The sequence below is a fragment of the Melospiza melodia genome, chromosome 6 (assembly GCF_035770615.1).
Source record: "Melospiza melodia melodia isolate bMelMel2 chromosome 6, bMelMel2.pri, whole genome shotgun sequence".
In the NCBI taxonomy this organism is placed as follows: Eukaryota; Metazoa; Chordata; class Aves; order Passeriformes; family Passerellidae; genus Melospiza; species Melospiza melodia.
The window spans coordinates 69,607,971-69,625,263 of NC_086199.1; the positions used below are offsets into that span (position 1 = coordinate 69,607,971).

At 46.0% G+C, this 17,293-nt stretch overlaps 2 protein-coding genes across 3 annotated transcripts; both read left to right on the top strand.

Moving 5' to 3' along the window:
• The first annotated feature begins 276 nt into the window (after window positions 1–276).
• Window positions 277–10,252, top strand: RAPSN (receptor associated protein of the synapse). Of its 2 annotated transcripts, XM_063159479.1 has the most exons (8): window positions 277–832; window positions 3,554–3,892; window positions 5,119–5,277; window positions 5,585–5,683; window positions 5,781–5,903; window positions 8,468–8,521; window positions 9,098–9,297; window positions 10,025–10,249. In XM_063159479.1, exons 1-8 carry the CDS (start codon window positions 617–619, stop codon window positions 10,095–10,097), a joined length of 1,263 nt encoding a protein of 420 aa, XP_063015549.1. In that variant the 5' UTR covers window positions 277–616; the 3' UTR covers window positions 10,098–10,249. The 2 variants fall into 2 exon arrangements, with proteins under 2 accessions (XP_063015549.1, XP_063015550.1); XM_063159480.1 differs by lacking the exon at window positions 8,468–8,521 and having other exon boundaries at window positions 10,025–10,252.
• Window positions 10,253–10,516: 264 nt separating this feature from the next.
• Window positions 10,517–17,230, top strand: PSMC3 (proteasome 26S subunit, ATPase 3). The gene is made up of 12 exons (XM_063158892.1): window positions 10,517–10,613; window positions 10,707–10,787; window positions 13,373–13,498; window positions 14,249–14,353; window positions 14,448–14,510; window positions 14,966–15,103; window positions 15,231–15,374; window positions 15,608–15,756; window positions 16,257–16,353; window positions 16,501–16,646; window positions 16,813–16,894; window positions 17,015–17,230. The coding sequence occupies exons 1-12, from the start codon at window positions 10,587–10,589 to the stop codon at window positions 17,123–17,125; spliced, it is 1,269 nt and encodes a 422-aa protein (XP_063014962.1). The 5' UTR covers window positions 10,517–10,586; the 3' UTR covers window positions 17,126–17,230.
• The last annotated feature ends 63 nt before the right edge of the window (window positions 17,231–17,293 follow it).

Here is a 17,293-nt window from a genome sequence, read left to right on the forward strand (position 1 = left end):
CCTACGCTATTATTCTACCTGAGTCTGCTTCCTCCCAGGCTAGCCCACCACCAGCAGTGCTTGTCTAAGGAGATGGCCAGAGAGGAAAGAGACAGCCGAGGCATCCCGAGGCTGTGACTGCAGCCAATTGTCTCTCCCTGGGGTATTTATAAGCTGCATACCGGCGGGCAGGGGTGGGCAGTTGGCACCGTGACCTTGGGAGCTGGGGAGCCTGACTAGAATTCCTGGGAGCCACGTGAGCTGGACTGGCAGGAGCAGCTGCAGCCAATGGGGAGGAGACCAGCGCTGGCTGTTCAGATTGAGTTTCACTCCTGGGGCTTGAGATTTTTCTCTTTCTCTCCCTGTCGTGCTTTTGCTCTTTGTTTACGGGATTGGACAGACGAATGCACTGATGGAGCCCTAGCAAGAAAGATGTTTGCCTAGTGGATTTGGGATTCTGCCTTCGTGCTGAGCAACCACTTCTTGCCATTGCCTACCACAGCTCCAGCCCCCTGACATGGCTGGGCTCTCATGGCTCTGGGCCCTCTGAGCACACAACCCGCCCTCTTCTAGTGGGGCATTTTATGTTGTGCTCTCTTGTAAGCACATCCTTTTTGCTGTCCTTAGAGGTTAGTGTATGAGGCTTTTTAATCCATGGGAGATGGGTCAGGACCAGACAAAGCAACAGATAGAGAAAGGACTCCATCTTTACCAGTCTAATCAGACCGAAAAGGCCCTGCGAGTCTGGATGAGGGTTTTGGAGAAGTCTGCGGATCCTGCTGGCAGGTTTCGGGTTTTGGGTTGCCTCATCACTGCTCATGCAGAGATGGGCAGATACAAAGACATGCTGAAGGTAAGGTGGAGATGAATGCATGCCATTGTGTCGCAGCTGCGATGGAAACGTGGCTGGAGAACAGAACCTGAAGCGGGGGGTGCTCTGTGTGTAACAGAAAATACCAGCTGCTGTGTGCATGTTCTGGGCTGCTGTGATCACTGTGCTCACCAAGAGCTCCAGCCCACAAGATACACAGAATATGATTTTTCACTGGGTCTGGTTCATCAGGATTCCTGGGTTATTTAAGTTCTCTAGTTTTTCATGGGAAGCTGTCTTGATTATTTCTCACATACAGGCACACCATGTTATCAGGCTACAGGAGCAGGTATGAGAACAGAGCCTTTGTCCACTACAAGCTGTTTACATTCTGTATGTCAGCACAAAAGGAGAACTCAAAGTGGATTCTGTAGAATAAGTATCGTTCTTGTGGAGACATTGTCTGTTATCTTGTTCAGCTTCTGGCTGATATCTAAAATAGATCTTATACTGGGGTTTTCTAATTGCAATTATTTGTTTGCCAGGGGGCTGAACAAGAGGGAAAAGAAGATGCTGTTTTGGTGAAGTAATTGAGACATCCCAGATGTCTCACAACTGAGGTCAGAGAGCAGCTTCCAGTTGCCAGGACAGTATAGAAGAAAGGAGGAAGGATGTAGGGCTTGATGGAAGAGTGGTAAAAAGCAGCTGAAGTTACGTTTCAAGCACATGAGCATAAACAGTTTAATTAAATGAACAAAAAGAAGCTGGTATGTGGATCTGAGAAGTAAGAGGATGTGTACAGAGAGCAGCAGGCAGCATTTGGGAGGGAAGCTCAAGAATCTGTAAGACAAGGCAAGAGAGTGTTGTAATAGTCTTAAGAAGCTATCCCAGCCTGAAATAGGGTCTTACTGAAGGGCTTTGATATCCTCGTCCTGATGTTTTGGGTTGCCTCTTACTAGACTGGCCATCATTCAGCATTTAGAACAAAATGTGAAAGGGATGTCTACATCTCATTGAAAAGATTTTGGTAGCTCTGTTTGGAGTTGGAGCGAGGAGAGGGGAACACCTCACTGATAAAGCCATGCACGTGTCAAAGCCCTATATTGAAACCAAATACTTAAGATGAAGAAGAAAGGAGAGATATTAATACACCTGGAAAACATTTGAAGACAAAGAATTTTGTTAAGTGGTATGAAATTAGGTGCTGGCAAAAACAACAGATAGACTGGGGAAGAAAGAAGAGAAAAAGGGTAAGATGTAGCTACCTGAAGGAAATACTGAAGACTTCATGGGGAAAAAATAAAAGGCAAAGGAGTGAGCTTAGTATACCCAAACATAATTCTTTACCTGAGAAGAGAACAGAAAGTGGGATCAGAGAAGGTGAATTTTAGTTCTTCGCAGCATTAGGAAGGAAAAATGGCTTCAGTCAAACTGAAGATTTTACAGAGCAACTGGTCAAAGGATAGAGAAAGGAGAACTTTAGCAATAAGCCATTGAGAGAGGAAATATCAGGAGAAAATGAGTCAAAATTAAAGGCATGAAATAAAAAGTAATTTAAGAAGGCCTGTGATGCTTAACCTCTTCTGTAGAGGAAAAATTACTACACACCAAGAGAAGAGGCTATGGCAACTAGGAAATACTGAAGAACTTGTGCAAAATTAAGGGAATGTGGAGAAGCATGAGCTAGCATGCACCACTGAGTCCACACAGGAGCTTTCCTAAACTGTAATGGGAACTGAGAAGATGATTACAAACCCAACATACACAGTTTATGGTTGGTGATGTTTGGGGGGTTTGTTTGGGGTTTTTTGTGGTTTTGTTTTGTTGTTTTTGGGGTGGGGGGGTTGTGTGTGGTTCTTTGTTGTTGTTGTTGGGGTTTTTTTGTTTTGGTTTGGGGTTTTTTGTTGATGTTCTAGTAGCCTAAATTATTATGTGTAGCCACAATATAAAAGGAAGTAATTGATTCCTTTGGAATTTGCCATCCATAATCCTGATAATGTCTAATGAAAATTGCCACCTTTGCTACTGATACCAAGCCAGCTTGAATGCTTGTGCTTGCTTCATCACAGAACATAAAGAGTTACTGCTTAGAAGAGTTTGCAGCTGGAAAGAGACTTCATTGAAGAGAACAGTATGCAACAAATCCTGGAGATTATAGAACCAAGACTGTCAAGATCAAGACTTCAATTTATTAGTAGAAAATTCCTTAAAGAAGTAGCTTGCTTTTTTCTATTAATAGAAAAATGTATATTTTATATATACTAATAGATATTAATATATATACTAATAGATAGATTAGATATATAATAGATATATAATGGATATTATTATATATACTATTAATATACTATAGTATATTAATAGAAAAAAGAATATTTTAATAGCTTAGGAATTCCAGAGAAAGTGGGATACATTACAATGAGTGGAAGAAAACAGAACTGCATTGTGTCAGATGTTTCCTGCTTCACCAGCCTCCCTTTAGGGCCATTTAACAGCTGTTTTCCCCTTACAGCCAGCCTAGTTCATCTTCCCTGCCCTGAGACTGTGTGAAGAGAGGGAGAGGTTTCTTCTGAGACTTCATAGGCCTTTTAAACCTCCAGATAACTGCTCAGTGCATACAATGCTTCTCCATGTGCTGATGGCCTTGTCTGCCCTGCTCAGAGATGAGACTCTTTCTCCAGCGCAGGATGCTACTCTGTGGGAGCTTGAGCTGTATTTAAATAAACTACACACTTTTGTAAACACTATCTTCTCTACTTAAAGTTTGCAGTGGTCCAGATTGACACAGCACGGGAGCTGGAAGACCCAGATTTCCTTACAGAGAGCTACCTAAACCTGGCTCGCAGCAATGAGAAACTCTGTGAATTCCAGAAAACAATCTCTTACTGTAAGACGTGCCTCAACATGCAGGGTACCACTGTGAGCATGCAGTTGAATGGCCAGGTGAGCCTCAGCATGGGCAATGCCTTCTTGGGCCTCAGCATTTTCCAGAAGGCTTTGGAGTGCTTTGAGAAAGCTTTACGCTACGCACACAACAACGATGACAAGATGCTGGAGTGTCGAGTCTGCTGCAGCCTCGGGAACTTCTACACCCAGATAAAGGTACAGTCACCTAAGGGACAGGAGGGTGGTTGCCCCACAGATTCAGGGAAGCACTGGAAATCACGTGAATTTCAGCCTTTGTCTTTCCTATAGGAAGTGCTGAGAGAGCACTGCAAGCTAAAACCCCTTTGCAAAATCCAAATGGAGGAGTACTCTCCTCCACAGTAAGGATGGGAGGATTAGTGTCATGTTTACACAGCACCAGAAGCAGCTGTGAATATGTGTGTTGAAAAGATCAAACTTAGCTTCAAAGAAGATCACATCAGAGACACAAGGCTGGCAGCCAAAACTCATGGACTCTCTGTTTCTACCACTATTGTAGGCAAATAGCTGCCAGCCAGCTGTAGGTAAAACCAGGCAGGGACTGAGCACAGGGGTGATTTGCCAGTTATAACTTCTAGTACAAACAGCAAAAAATAGGTTTTTCTCACAAAGTCCTGATTTCTTCACTCATAGAAGATCATCACATGAAGTGTGGTGACCAAAAATAAAGAAAATAACATTGTGCTGAGCACTTTTCAGATGTGAAATAAGAAGGGAGAAAGAAAATTTGAGAATCTGTGGTTTCCTTTCTGCATTGAGGAGAATAAAAAAAATATGAAGATTTTTTTCACTTCTGCGCTCTTATATAACTTACTTGAAAATGGTTTTAGATATTAAGATAAGTTTTACATAATTATTGTAAAATAAGATTTATTTCTAACATGCTTTTAATGCAAAGAAAAAGAGGTTTAAAATGTATTATTACTTTTTGTGAATTTGATGAGGCCAGGAGTTTTAGTTCCTCTTTCCTGCAATGATGGATAATGAGCTTCTTGGAGATCCAAACTCACCGTTTAGAGAAAATGAAGGCTACATGTAGATGTTACAAATAAAGATGATGTAAGAGCAGAGAAAGTTTTCAGTCTTTGCTTAGAGAGGAGGGTAAATGGTTCCTGCAGAATAAAGTTATGGCATACTACATAAAATTCATTTGCTGGGTCATTGCCCCAGTGTCTAGAACGCAGAGAATAATAAGGATTCAGTATATGGCAATTCCATCTTTCACAATTTGAAATCCACCGAAATACTGCACACACAGAAGAGGAGCAGCACGAGTTTAAACACGTGCAGAAATCTGGTAACTGTTGCAGTGTTAGTAAATGAAAAATAGCTGGCCTTTTTCCTTCTCTCCTTTTTGCTTTATGTTTGCCGTGACTGCTGTCTGTGTGCTTGTTGCCTTACAGGACTATGAGAAAGCCCTGTTTTTCCCCTGTAAAGCTGCTGAGCTGGTGAATGACTACGGCAAGGGCTGGAGCCTCAAGTACCGTGCCATGAGCCAGTACCACATGGCCGTGGCCTATCGCAAGCTGGGGCGCCTGGCGGACGCCATGGATTGCTGCGAGGTACGGGGCAGGGGCACAGCTGGGGGCTCTGCCCCGCTGCAAGAGAGAGACCCTGCCACTCACACCTGACTGCACATCTCCCTGCTGCCTTCCCGTCTGAGAGCTGTAGTTTCTGTAGCCAGAGGGCTTCAAAATTTGGCTCTATGAATGGTCCTTGGTTAGGAACATGTGGAAAATATTTTCCTTGCCTTAAAAGATGGTGCCGTTTCTTTGGAGCTGAGCTTTTAGTGGCTGGAGTCCAAAGTCCCAGCCTTGCTGTTTTGAACAGGAACAGGCTGTTCTACTGACCAGAGGCAATTTCTTGCAGGAGTCCATGAAGATTGCCCTGCAGCATGGTGACCGGCCGCTGCAAGCACTGTGTCTGCTCTGCTTTGCAGATATCCATCGCAGCCGCAGGGACGTGCAGGTACAGCTCCTTCCTGCCAGGAAGGATGGGAGGAGTAGCAAGAGGGCATGAAAAAGAGTTCACAGCAAAACATTTGCTTTCCTCCCTGTGTCTGCAGACAGCCTTTCCTCGGTATGACTCTTCCATGAGCATCATGACAGAGATTGGGAACCGCCTGGGCCTGGTGCAGGTGCTGCTAGGAGTGACTAAGTGCTGGATGATCCAAAAGGAGCTGGACAAGGTCAGTTACAAACTTGGTTCTACACAGGTTTGTAGGACAAGACTAGAGCACAGTCTCGTACTGCACACTTCAGAAGAGGGTACAGTTCAGAAGAGACCTGTACCCCCTTGGTTCTACCAACAGGGTCTGTTGCTGGTAGAGTTCTATTTCTCTGAATGGTCTCTCTCAGCCAGGGATTTGTTACTAATGGTAGGAACATGCATTCTGAGTCAGACTGCTAAATTACAGAATTGCCTCATTAGTCAATCCTGATGACTTTTAAGCTCTATGCTGAGAAACCAGCACTGGAGGAAGGAAGCCTTATGCTCTGAAATAGATTCCCCTGCCTACTTTTTAGTTCTATGACTAAGCTCATTGATGTGCTAATGATGTTTAGGCAGCTCTACAGCTCCACCATGTGCTTTGCAGGCAAATGTGGCATAAAATTCTTGGAGAAACTTTGACGGTCTGTAAACTCTGATGTGAAACAGAGGAATGAGAGCAGGAATTTATTTGGGGATAGATAACCAGTCAAGATAGAACAAGGGAGTGAAGTTACTTATACTAAAAAGGCGTAGACAGCGTGTATGTGTGTTAAAATCCAGACTGCACTAGATGCAGCACATTGCATAGCAGGAATATTATTCAGCCACAGAATTAAATGCTCAAAGGTTAGCCCTGAACTAGCTCTGAACAACTGTACACAGTGCTACATCAAGACGCTGGTTGGGTCTAAATATGGTGAAATTTTGCTCTTATCACTCATATTGAGACACCAAGAATTTTAGCTCAAATGAAGCAACCCAGACATCAGTATGTCCAGCTAGACAGGTTCAGGGTGCTGTCAGCATCAGAGGGCCTCCATCAGTGAATCAGTTGGGTGAGACACCCTGTGCAATCTCAGGAAGTAACCACTGTGTTTGTTAGCAATGGGAAGAGAAACTGTGGACTTGAAAAGCTAGCTCAGTATCAAAAGAATGGGACAGGACACAGCAGGTAGGCTCTGCAGAAGACAATATTCAGAGCACTCATCAAACTCTTCCATTCACTGATTCTATCTCGAGCCACTGTCTGATATCAAGCAGCTCTCACTTGTGAGAACATGATGCGGGCTTTGCACAGAATTCTAATCTCACCAAATCCCACAGAAGAAGAAAGTGAAGGAATCTTGTATTCTGTTCCAGGCAATAGAGGGAAGTCTGCCCTGCTGGGCCAGGGACCTTATGTCTGCTGACCAAATGTGACTTCCTTAGGTGTCACATCCCTGAATATTCACCCAAGCCTGTTCTTCAACTTGGCAGGCCCAGTTTCCATTTCTCATGCTACTCATCCCTGTATCAGTTACTTAATAAAGCAATTTGCTAACTTTCCACTTGCAGATTCCCTGGTTTTGCTCAAGCTTCTTCCATCTTCCCAGTCTCTTTCACCAGTTAGTCCATTTCATTTGCGTGTAATATAATCAATGCTACTCCAGATCATCCCAAGCTGCTCACAGCTTGCTTGCCCTCATTCTTGTGCAGTCCAAGACAAACTGTCCCCTAGACTTTTCAACATCCTTTCCCTTACTCCACACATTTCGCTTTGATTCTTGTTCACAATCATTAATTTCAGGAATTTTCAGTACACAGTCTTCCTAAGCACAGTTCTCAGTTATGTTCTCCCTGCTGGCCTTCAGTTCCTGCTTCCCTCTCCTACATTTCTTTATCCTAGGCTGTTGCTGCCACCACAAGTCTAATGCCATCTCCTCTGCATTCACAGCACATTTTTGCATCTCATCTGGTCCTCTCCTCCTACAACAGCAGTAATGCCAAATTATAGGGTAGAAATTTTATAATGTTCCTCCTGAAAACTACTGCATCACAAGGGAGACCTCTTCTTCCCCTTGGACAAAAAGGAAGCAGATCTCAATAGCTCTGGAAAAGAGAGACTAATTATCAGAACAGCAAGGAACACTGTGACATCTAGGTGAAAGTAGGCAGTCATTTGGTATGACAGCTGCTATGCTAAATATTTCCTTCAGATTTTAAAAATGGATAGCAGAACACTCCTACATCACACCATGTGTAAGTAAGGCAAGGTGGATATATGAACAGCAAGGAAAAAATGGATAAGTGTGGTGCATTGGTGCTGGTGATCCCTTTCCTCGCCTCTGGTACAAGTGAAATTGAAGTTGCCCAACAATTATTGAGCCTGCAAGGTAGGATGGGGACAAGGCTTGCTTTGCCATCCCAGCCCCAAATGAGCATGTGGGACTGAGTTTAAATAAGTCTGCATTCTCTCTGCTTGGGGACCAGCCTCTGCCAACACTGACACTGAGTGTCTGTGACAGAAATGCAGCTCTTGCATTACTTGCGGTCCTTCAGAAACCAGCTTTTTCTTACACATTAACTTTTGGTAGGGGAGGGAAATCTGCCCTCCCAAAAAAAGCTTTTTTGATTCTCCAGTGTCACAGGGATACTTGTTAATCCAAATTTTACTCTGTACTTCTTTACCTCTTTTTAAAAATAATTCTAATAGGACATTCATAAAAGCCTGGTTTTCATATATTTGGCTGAGAACTAACAACCAGTGCTCTCAATTCACAGGCCCTGGAAAGCATTGAAAAGGCACAGGAGCTGGCAGAGGGACTAGGGAATAAGGTAGGATCCTTTTCAGCATTCTTCATAGTCTTGTGTCAGGCAATATAAGATGTCAAACATTGAAGGCTTGTCGTTGCTCATTAGCATTCCTATTAACCAGTGAGTGTTTGAGATTTGCTTTGTCACTAAGTGTTTGGTTGTGGGCAGTTGCACAGATAATCATCAGTATGCAAGTCTGAAAAATGAGTGAGGAGTCACAATGGGATAGGCAAAGGAGAATGAGAAGCAGTGGAAATGGGGTGTGAAACAGACAGAGAGCTAGAGGATTAGAAGTCTCTTCTTGAAAAACACTTTTGCCCTGAGCAGCTGCTGAACTGTGCGCTGGCTGGAGGCAAAGGAAAGTGATGTACGTCAGGGGTAGCTCAGGGAAACCAGGACTGGAAGAGCTGCTGAGTGTCTCAAACCTGGTGTTTGTTATCTTTTGTGACACAAAGAAGAAGGGTTAATGACAGGAGTTGCTGAGGCCTGCTGATGTTTCTGCAGCTGGCTGATGGGGCTGTGGTGTTCCCACTCCTGCTTCTGGTCTGTGTTCACCCTGTTGCTCACTTGTCTTATGTTTCTGTCCTTCACCTGCAGCTCGGCCTGCTGAAGCTTCACTGCCTGTGTGAAAGGATCTATCGCACGAAGGAGCAGCAGCAAGAATTGCGTGACCATGTAGTGAAGTTCCATGAATGTGTGGAGGAGATGGAGCTGTACTGCGGCATGTGTGGAGAGTCCATTGGGGAGAAAAACAACCAGCTCCAGGCACTACCTTGCTCCCATTTCTTCCATTTGAAGTAATTAGCTGGAAGCACTAAAATTATTATCATTACATTGGTCATAGAAAAGAGCTGCTTAAACCCACAGCAGTCCTATGCACACTGTTCCCCAGGTCTTTGCCTTGCAGGATCCCCTTGCAGTGCTAAGAGTCTCTCAGCCTTGGAGGGTGAGATTTAGCCATCATATCCATCACACTCCCATTTGTCCTCTAAATAATTATTTACCGATGTCCTCACTTTGTAGGTGGCCAGCTCAGTTCACAAATTCTTATTTGACTCCTCCTGGGGAATCAGTTCTTCATTCCCAGGGGCAGTTTGGCTTTTTCCCACGTCCCCTCACTTTCTCCCTTGGCTAGTGGCAGACAGGTGGAGAAGTTGCTCAGACTGTTATTATGCTACTGCCATGAAAGAAATTAGCTGCACCATCATTTTACTGTAGAAAAAGCCACGAGTGTTACAAAACACTCTGAAAACTAATCAATCAGGAGACTAAGAATAACAAAGTTTCACACTGACACCAGAATCAGCATCAAACTACTGGGCAGTGAGAGATGTCCGATGAGCTCTGGGGACTTGTCTCCAGCCGTACAGAACAGACTTTAGTACAGGAATTTGCCCAAGTGCCTCCCTGGAAGGGACGGGGGGGAGATGCGGTCCCTGCCGGTGGCGGGAGGGCCACGGGGAACAGCTCTGAGGTGTACGAGAGCCGAGGAGCCGCCCCTGACCCGACCTCCTTCCGTTGCAGGTGCCTGCAGACCAACGGGACCCGCGGCTGCCCCAACTGCCGCCGCTTGTCGGTGAAGCCCGGCTACGTCTGACCGCCCGGGCCCGGCGGGGACCGACGGAGCCGCTCCCAGGCCCCCTCGGGCTGTGCCTGGCGGGGCCCTCCTCGCCTCCCCTGCGCGGGACCGCCTCACAGCTCGGCCCCACTCCCCCTCCCTTCCCCTCGCTGCCGTGTACGGGCACCGGCTGTAATAAAGGCTTTCTCCGGCACACCGCCCCGCCTGCCTCCAGCGCCGGGCCCCGCCCCGCGATGGCGCCGCCGCCATCACTCAGCACGTTTGGGGGCGGCACGTGACCCGCCGGCCGCTCCCCGCCCCGCCGGCAGATTCGGCACGGCCGCGGGCGGCGGGGGCCGCGATCGGGGAGGCGGCGGCAGCGCCGGGGCAGGGGAGGGTGCGCGGAACCCCCGGGCCGCACGTCCCGCCCGTGGCGCTGCCCCCGCCCCGCGCCGCCGGGAACCGCAGTGCGGAATCTGCCGCGCCGAACCCGCCGCGCCGTGCGCGCTCCCGCGGGCCGGCGGAAAGATGGCGTCGGTGTGGGATGAGTCGGAGGTGAGGGGCCGGGGCCAGGGCCGGGCCGGGGGCGGCGGGACCGGGGCGAGCCGCGGGCCGGGCTGACGGTAACGCTGCCGTTGTGCCCCGCAGGACGGTGTCGGCGAGGAGGTGCTGAAGATGTCCACGGAGGAGATCGTGCAGCGCACCCGCCTCCTCGACAGCGAGATCAAGGTAGCGGCGGGGGCCGCGCCGGGCCGGAGAGCGGAGCCGGGCCGGGCCGGGCCGCCCTCCCGGGAGCTCTGTGCTGCTTTTGTTCGGGGCGGGCGGGTTAGCATGAGGAATACTGAACCGCGAAGGTAGGGAAGAATCCCTGGAAGAGCATCGACCCGAGGAAGCTGAGGGGGCGGCTGTTCGACGCAGCCATGGGTGCTTTAGCTAAAGTTACACAGGCAGAGGGGAGGGGGAAGTCTGTTCTGTGGCCTGAGTCGGGTAGGATCTTTGGGTAATTTAGGTTGGAAGGGACTTGAGCAGACCTCCAGGCCAAACACCTTCTCAAAGCGGGATCAGCCATAACTCAGGCTACTCAGAGCTTGATCCGGTTGGATCTTGAAAGCCTTTAAAGACACATAGTGCACCGCTTTGCAGGGTGTTCAGTGCTGCTGCTTGACAGGCCTCGTGATGATAAAGATTTGCTTTGCTGCAGTCTGAGCCGCACCTGTTTCAGTCTTTGTTATTTCATCTGCCCATTGTGTATTCCTGTGAAGTGTCTGGTTCAGTCTCTGATGCCTCCTTCCCCAGCTGTTCTGTTCTCCAGCTGAACAAACCCACCTCCCTCAGAGGGGCCCATGCTCCAGCCCCAGCCATCTTAGTGGCCCTATGCTGAACTCAGTCCAGTTTATCAATGTCTTTGCTCTGTGGGGGGGGACACCAAAACTGGACTGAGTGCTCTAGCTAGGATCTAAAAGTACTGAATAGAGAGGACTCAACACTTCTCTCCATCTACTGCCTGCAGTCCTGATAGTACAGCCCAGGATGCCGTTTGCCACCCTTGCTGTCAGGGCACATTGCTGGCTCCTGTTCAGTTTATTGTCTTATGGAGACCCCCAGGTCCATTCCTCAGCCAGACAGTCACCAGCATGTGTCACTGCAAGGGGCACTTCCCTCCCCGCTGCGGGGCTTTACATGTGTCCTCGTTTTTTGCAAGATTTCTGTGTGGCAGCTCTGCCTTTGAACGCCGAGCCTATGCCCCCAATTTGGTGTCATCTGCAAACAGGAGGGGAAAACATTCCATCCTCTTGCTTCATTCACGGAGATGTTAAGCATATAGACCTGTCTTGTGATAGACATGTTTTGCATAAAAGAGCACTTACAAATTTAGAATGTTTGCTGCCCAGTGTTAGCATTATTGACATAAAATATTTCATAAATTGTATAGGGTAACTTCATCCTATACTGCTTCAGGCTCCACAAGTAATTCTGACTTACTAATGTACTTTATTATTCTTTAAAGACAGTAAAGGGAAATCTGTGTCTTATTTTTAAACTTCAGAATACAGTAAGGAGTAAAAGTAGCCTTCTTCATTTCATAGTAAGAGCATTATAATTGCAAAATATTTGTAAGAACACTTCAGGCAGTTTTCCTTTAATATATTCTAGGCTGTTTTATTAAATCAAATTTATTATTTTTTTTTGCATTTTTATTTCACAGATTCTGTATTGGCTCCTGTTACAGTTCTGTCCTGTGAATGTGTTACAGCACAGTATTACGCTTAGACATAAAGACTTTTAAAAAGATGGTTTCTTAGTGCAGAGTGGATTTCCCCACTGAACAGACTCACACACACCAGTTCAGGTGTGAGCAGGTCTCCTGAGATGTCTTGGTGCCCCAGTCACTTCAGTGGGGATCACAAAGTGTGTGTTGGCACACCAGGAAAGGGAGGACGAGGCCTGCCAGTGTCAGCCAGACAGCACTGCAGACACCTGTGTTGGGTGTGAATGTACTCACTGTTGGATGGGGAGTACAGAACTTTTTTTGCTAGAGGTTTTTTCTTACAGTTAGTACAATCATAGCATAGTTTGTGTTGGAAGGGACTTTTAAAGGCCAACTCCTGCTGTGAGCAGGGACATCTTTAACTAGACCAGGTTACTCAGAGCCCTGTCCAACCTGGTCTTGAATGTTTCCAGTGATGGGCCAACCACCATATTTCTGGGCACCCTGTTGCAGTGTTTTACTATCCTTACTATTAAGAAATCTTATATCAAGTGTAAATTTACCCTCTTGTCCTGTTGTAACAGGTCTTACTAAAATGTCTGTGCCCATCTTTCTTACAAGACAGCTTTAAATGCTGTGAAAGGCCACCATGAGGTCTTCCTGGAGCCCTCTCTTCTCCAGGCTGAATCATAGAATGCTTTGTGTTGCAAAGGACCTTAAAGATCACCTAGTTCCAACCACCTTGCAAAACATAATGAAATAGGTGTGTGTATGTAGTTACTTTTGTATCTATATTTATTAAAAGATCACATCCAAACCAAATCATATCTGGGCTGTATTGATTAGGCTGAGGCTACCAGGTGACACTGGGAAGAAATTATTTGGGGTTATTGATTAGTTAGAGACCAGAATGGACTGTATAGCCTTGATTCCTAGCAAATTTTGGCTAATTTGCTGGTTTTGCTTTTTTTTATATATTACATTTCCCTTTATTCTTCAGACTTAGATTTCTGTAAGGGTTTGCTTTTGGAACAACCTATTAATTTTATCTCGCCTCAGTTTTCTGACACTATTCCTTTTTCTTTCTTCTGTGTACCAATTGCAGATCATGAAGAGTGAGGTACTGAGAGTGACCCACGAGCTTCAGGCCATGAAAGACAAGATCAAAGAAAACAGTGAAAAGATCAAAGTGAACAAAACCCTGCCATACCTTGTCTCCAATGTCATTGAGGTGAGGGTGGTGGGCTTTTACGTAGTGATATGGGAAGTGTGTGCAATTTATAGTGGCAGGGAGAAAGGCAGGGAGCTCATCAGGGATTCAAGACCTGGAGTATTCTCAGACTACCAATGCTGCCAGAGCCAGGACTTTCAGGGTTTTCTGTTGGTTTTATTTGTGACCTGGAAGTGCACGTTTCTTGCCCACTTGTTCTCTGGGTCATTCTTTAGGCTTTGGGTACTGTTCATCTGTACTTAACAACCATCAGAGGGTGGCACAGCTCTTCTGAGTGTAAATTTGAGCATCTGAAATTGGACACATGCTCTCTGTAACTTGTGAAACAGCAAATGAAATGCCACGGCTCTGTTACTTTATCACATTCCTTTTGTAGTTCAGTAATTCTGATAATAGGAAAAAGAATGCTCATAGTTTGCTATTAAAAATGGGGTTGCTTTGTACTACTGTTTAAAAACTTAATGAGCTAAGCCTTAATGTGAGCTGCTGTACGGGAGAAGGAATCAGTGCCATTAGCTACTACTTTGTTCTGAATTTTGTAACATCTTTCTATGCACTATTGCATGCTGCTTCATAAGGAAAGGAAGAAATCAATTTTTACAGGAGGGCTTTAATGCTTTCAGGATTCTACTCCTGATGGATGATGAAAAGTTTTATTTCTTCTACTGCATGTATGTTAGAAGCATTAATCCTGGGATCATCCTGCTAGCCTGGTTACATTGTTTTGAACTCTTTCACCCTGGTTTTCAGCTGCTGGATGTTGACCCAAATGACCAGGAGGAGGATGGAGCAAACATTGACCTGGATTCCCAGAGAAAGGGCAAGTGTGCTGTGATCAAGACCTCTACACGTCAGGTAAGAGCCATGTGCCCAACCCGATGTGAGGAGTGATGCAGAGGATCTTCTCTCAGTACATCTGGTTTTGCTCACTTTGATTTCTTTTTTACAGACATATTTCCTGCCTGTTATTGGGTTGGTTGATGCTGAGAAGTTGAAGCCTGGAGATCTGGTGGTGAGTGATTCTATTGTGATAGTTGGATATGATGGTGGCCAGAAAATTGCGTATGTCTTACCTTTAAGAAAGAAGACAAATCTGTCCAGATTTCCCCAAGATCATTCTCTACTACAATTTTCATAGATAGGTATTATGGGCTCAGTTACTACTGTTTGTAGTAAAGAAAAGCAGTTTGGGGTGTGTGTCTTTTATACATACAATTAGGTGCTGAAAGCTTAGAGACCACTTAGTAAGTTTTTTAAACCCTGTCTTTTTATTGTAAATAAACTGGACCACTTGTTTAAAATGTGACTGTGGCATTGTCCACTCTGCCAAGCTGGGTGATTTGATGAATGCCTGTGTCAAAGCTGGTTATTCCTGCATCCTTGAGGTTTAGTTAATCAGCTTTGATTGCATGTTTATTAAGTGCTATCTGAGGGAACCTGTTAAAAGCAAAGGACTTGTGTTTACAGGGGGTGAACAAAGACTCTTACTTGATCCTGGAGACTCTGCCTACTGAGTATGATTCACGAGTGAAGGCCATGGAGGTGGATGAGAGGCCCACCGAGCAGTACAGTGACATCGGGGGGCTGGATAAACAAATCCAAGAGGTGATACTTTATGTATAGTTTCTGCTGTGACTGTGGACAGCCTCTTTTAACTTCCAACTCAAAAGCAGGCAGCCTGGATCTGTGGAGAAGAATGGGTTTATGTATTAATATTTTTCTCTTGTTGTAGCTCGTGGAGGCCATTGTCCTGCCGATGAATCATAAGGAGAAATTTGAAAATTTGGGTATACAGCCACCCAAAGGAGTCCTTATGTATGGGCCTCCAGGAACAGGGAAGACACTTCTAGCTCGAGCATGTGCTGCCCAGACCAAGGTAAAAGGAACCTGTGAAATAGTACCTGACAAAGAGAATAGTAGAATAGTACCTGACAAAGAGTAAGAACACCTCCAGGGGAAGAGGGTCATACACACAAATTGGTGTTACAAAGGCTGGGATTTTCCTGTCTATTTGCTTCCTTGCTTGTTTTTATTAACAGCTTCTTATAGTACTCAGAAGTGGCCCTATTGTGAAATGAGGCCTAGGATTGATTCTCTTTCACCTCCCAGGCCACGTTCCTGAAGCTGGCAGGTCCACAGCTTGTGCAGATGTTCATTGGCGATGGAGCGAAGCTGGTACGCGACGCTTTTGCTCTCGCAAAGGAAAAAGCTCCTTCCATCATCTTTATTGATGAACTGGATGCCATTGGCACTAAAAGGTGAGCTGTAGTCCATGTTGTAGAGTTCTTGGGAGCTGCCTAGCAGCCTCCTTTGCCTGTGTATGTAAGCAGAGCCTTTTAAAGCATGACTTACTCAGAAAGAGAGTGTGAACAAAGTCACAGATGGATAGCAGTTGCCACAATCCTTGGGCTCAGGAGCAAAGTTTGTTAGACTTGGGATCTGTCTGATAGCCTCCTGCTGTATAAAACTATTTTCTGATCACTGCAGCAGGTACCTGGAGATGTTCTCCCTCATTTACTGCGTAGGCTTGGACAGCATAAGCCCCATTCAGCTGTAAGGACTAAGTAAGTCTTAGATGCTGCTGACAGTTATTCTAGTTGCAGTCCTCATCATAGTAGAACTGTAGTTTCAAGGAAAAATTTGGAACACCTCAGCCAAGGAGCGTGAACTACAGTAATTCTGTGTTTTGATGTGATTAAAAACATAGGGACAGGGTGGTCAGCTTCATACTGATGGTTTTACTCTTGTTTCCCCTCAGGTTTGATAGTGAGAAGGCCGGTGACCGGGAGGTGCAGAGGACCATGCTGGAGCTGCTTAATCAACTCGATGGTTTCCAGCCCAACACACAAGTCAAGGTTGGGAGCTAGCAGGGAGTGCTGCTGAGGTCCAGGGCATTCTATCAGGGGATGGAAAACAATGTCCAGGGAAGAAGCTTGGTGAATCTTTGGGGAGAAGAGGCCTGTCTTCCAGGTGCTCCCACTGATGATCCTACTTCTACTTAGGTGATCGCTGCAACCAACCGGGTTGATATCTTGGACCCAGCTTTGCTCCGCTCTGGACGATTAGATCGGAAGATTGAGTTCCCAATGCCTAATGAAGAGGCCAGAGCCAGAATTATGCAGATTCATTCACGCAAAATGAATGTCAGGTATGGCCTTCTGGGGCTCTTTTTGTCACTTACGATGGTACCTCAGGGCTGAGAAGTGGTTGGCAGTCACTTGTTGGGAGCTCACTGTGGGGCTGAGGAAACTCCCTACATTGCTTTTTCTATTTGCTACGTGTTCTCAGACTTTTTTCCCATTTGCTCATATTAGCCCTGATGTGAACTATGAGGAACTGGCTCGCTGCACAGATGATTTCAATGGAGCCCAGTGCAAGGCTGTGTGTGTCGAAGCGGTAAGTATTCCTCCATAGGAATAGCACTGATGGGAGGGAATGTGAAAGCTAGAATGGAGCAGCTATTTGGAACTGGTGTGGTGCACGCATTCCCTCTCTAAATACTGTCTCGTTGGGCAGGGGATGATTGCCCTCCGCCGTGGAGCTACAGAGCTCACCCACGAGGACTACATGGAAGGAATCCTGGAGGTTCAAGCAAAGAAAAAAGCCAATCTGCAGTACTATGCCTGATCCCTGCCCAGTCAAGGTTGTCGCCTTGGCAGAGGACATGAATAGACTGGACTGTAATACTTTCTGTCTGGAAAAAATAAAGCATTTTTTCCCTTTAAAAACAAATCCCTGATGTGTTGGGGCTGTCGCCCTTGCTTGGTGGTTCTACATCTGTGTAAAGGCAGGCTA

What these genes read in the sequence shown, in the direction of transcription:
- RAPSN (XM_063159479.1), top strand. Translation starts at nt 617, where the DNA reads ATGAGGCTTTTTAATCCATGGGAGATGGGTCAGGACCAGACAAAGCAA. An exon ending in GATACAAAGACATGCTGAAG is followed by an intron (nt 833 to 3,553) that starts GTAAGGTGGAGA and finishes CTCTACTTAAAG; the next exon opens with TTTGCAGTGGTCCAGATTGA. An exon ending in ACTTCTACACCCAGATAAAG is followed by an intron (nt 3,893 to 5,118) that starts GTACAGTCACCT and finishes GTTGCCTTACAG; the next exon opens with GACTATGAGAAAGCCCTGTT.
- PSMC3 (XM_063158892.1), top strand. Translation starts at nt 10,587, where the DNA reads ATGGCGTCGGTGTGGGATGAGTCGGAG. An exon ending in AGCCCAACACACAAGTCAAG is followed by an intron (nt 16,354 to 16,500) that starts GTTGGGAGCTAG and finishes ACTTCTACTTAG; the next exon opens with GTGATCGCTGCAACCAACCG. An exon ending in TCACGCAAAATGAATGTCAG is followed by an intron (nt 16,647 to 16,812) that starts GTATGGCCTTCT and finishes TGCTCATATTAG; the next exon opens with CCCTGATGTGAACTATGAGG.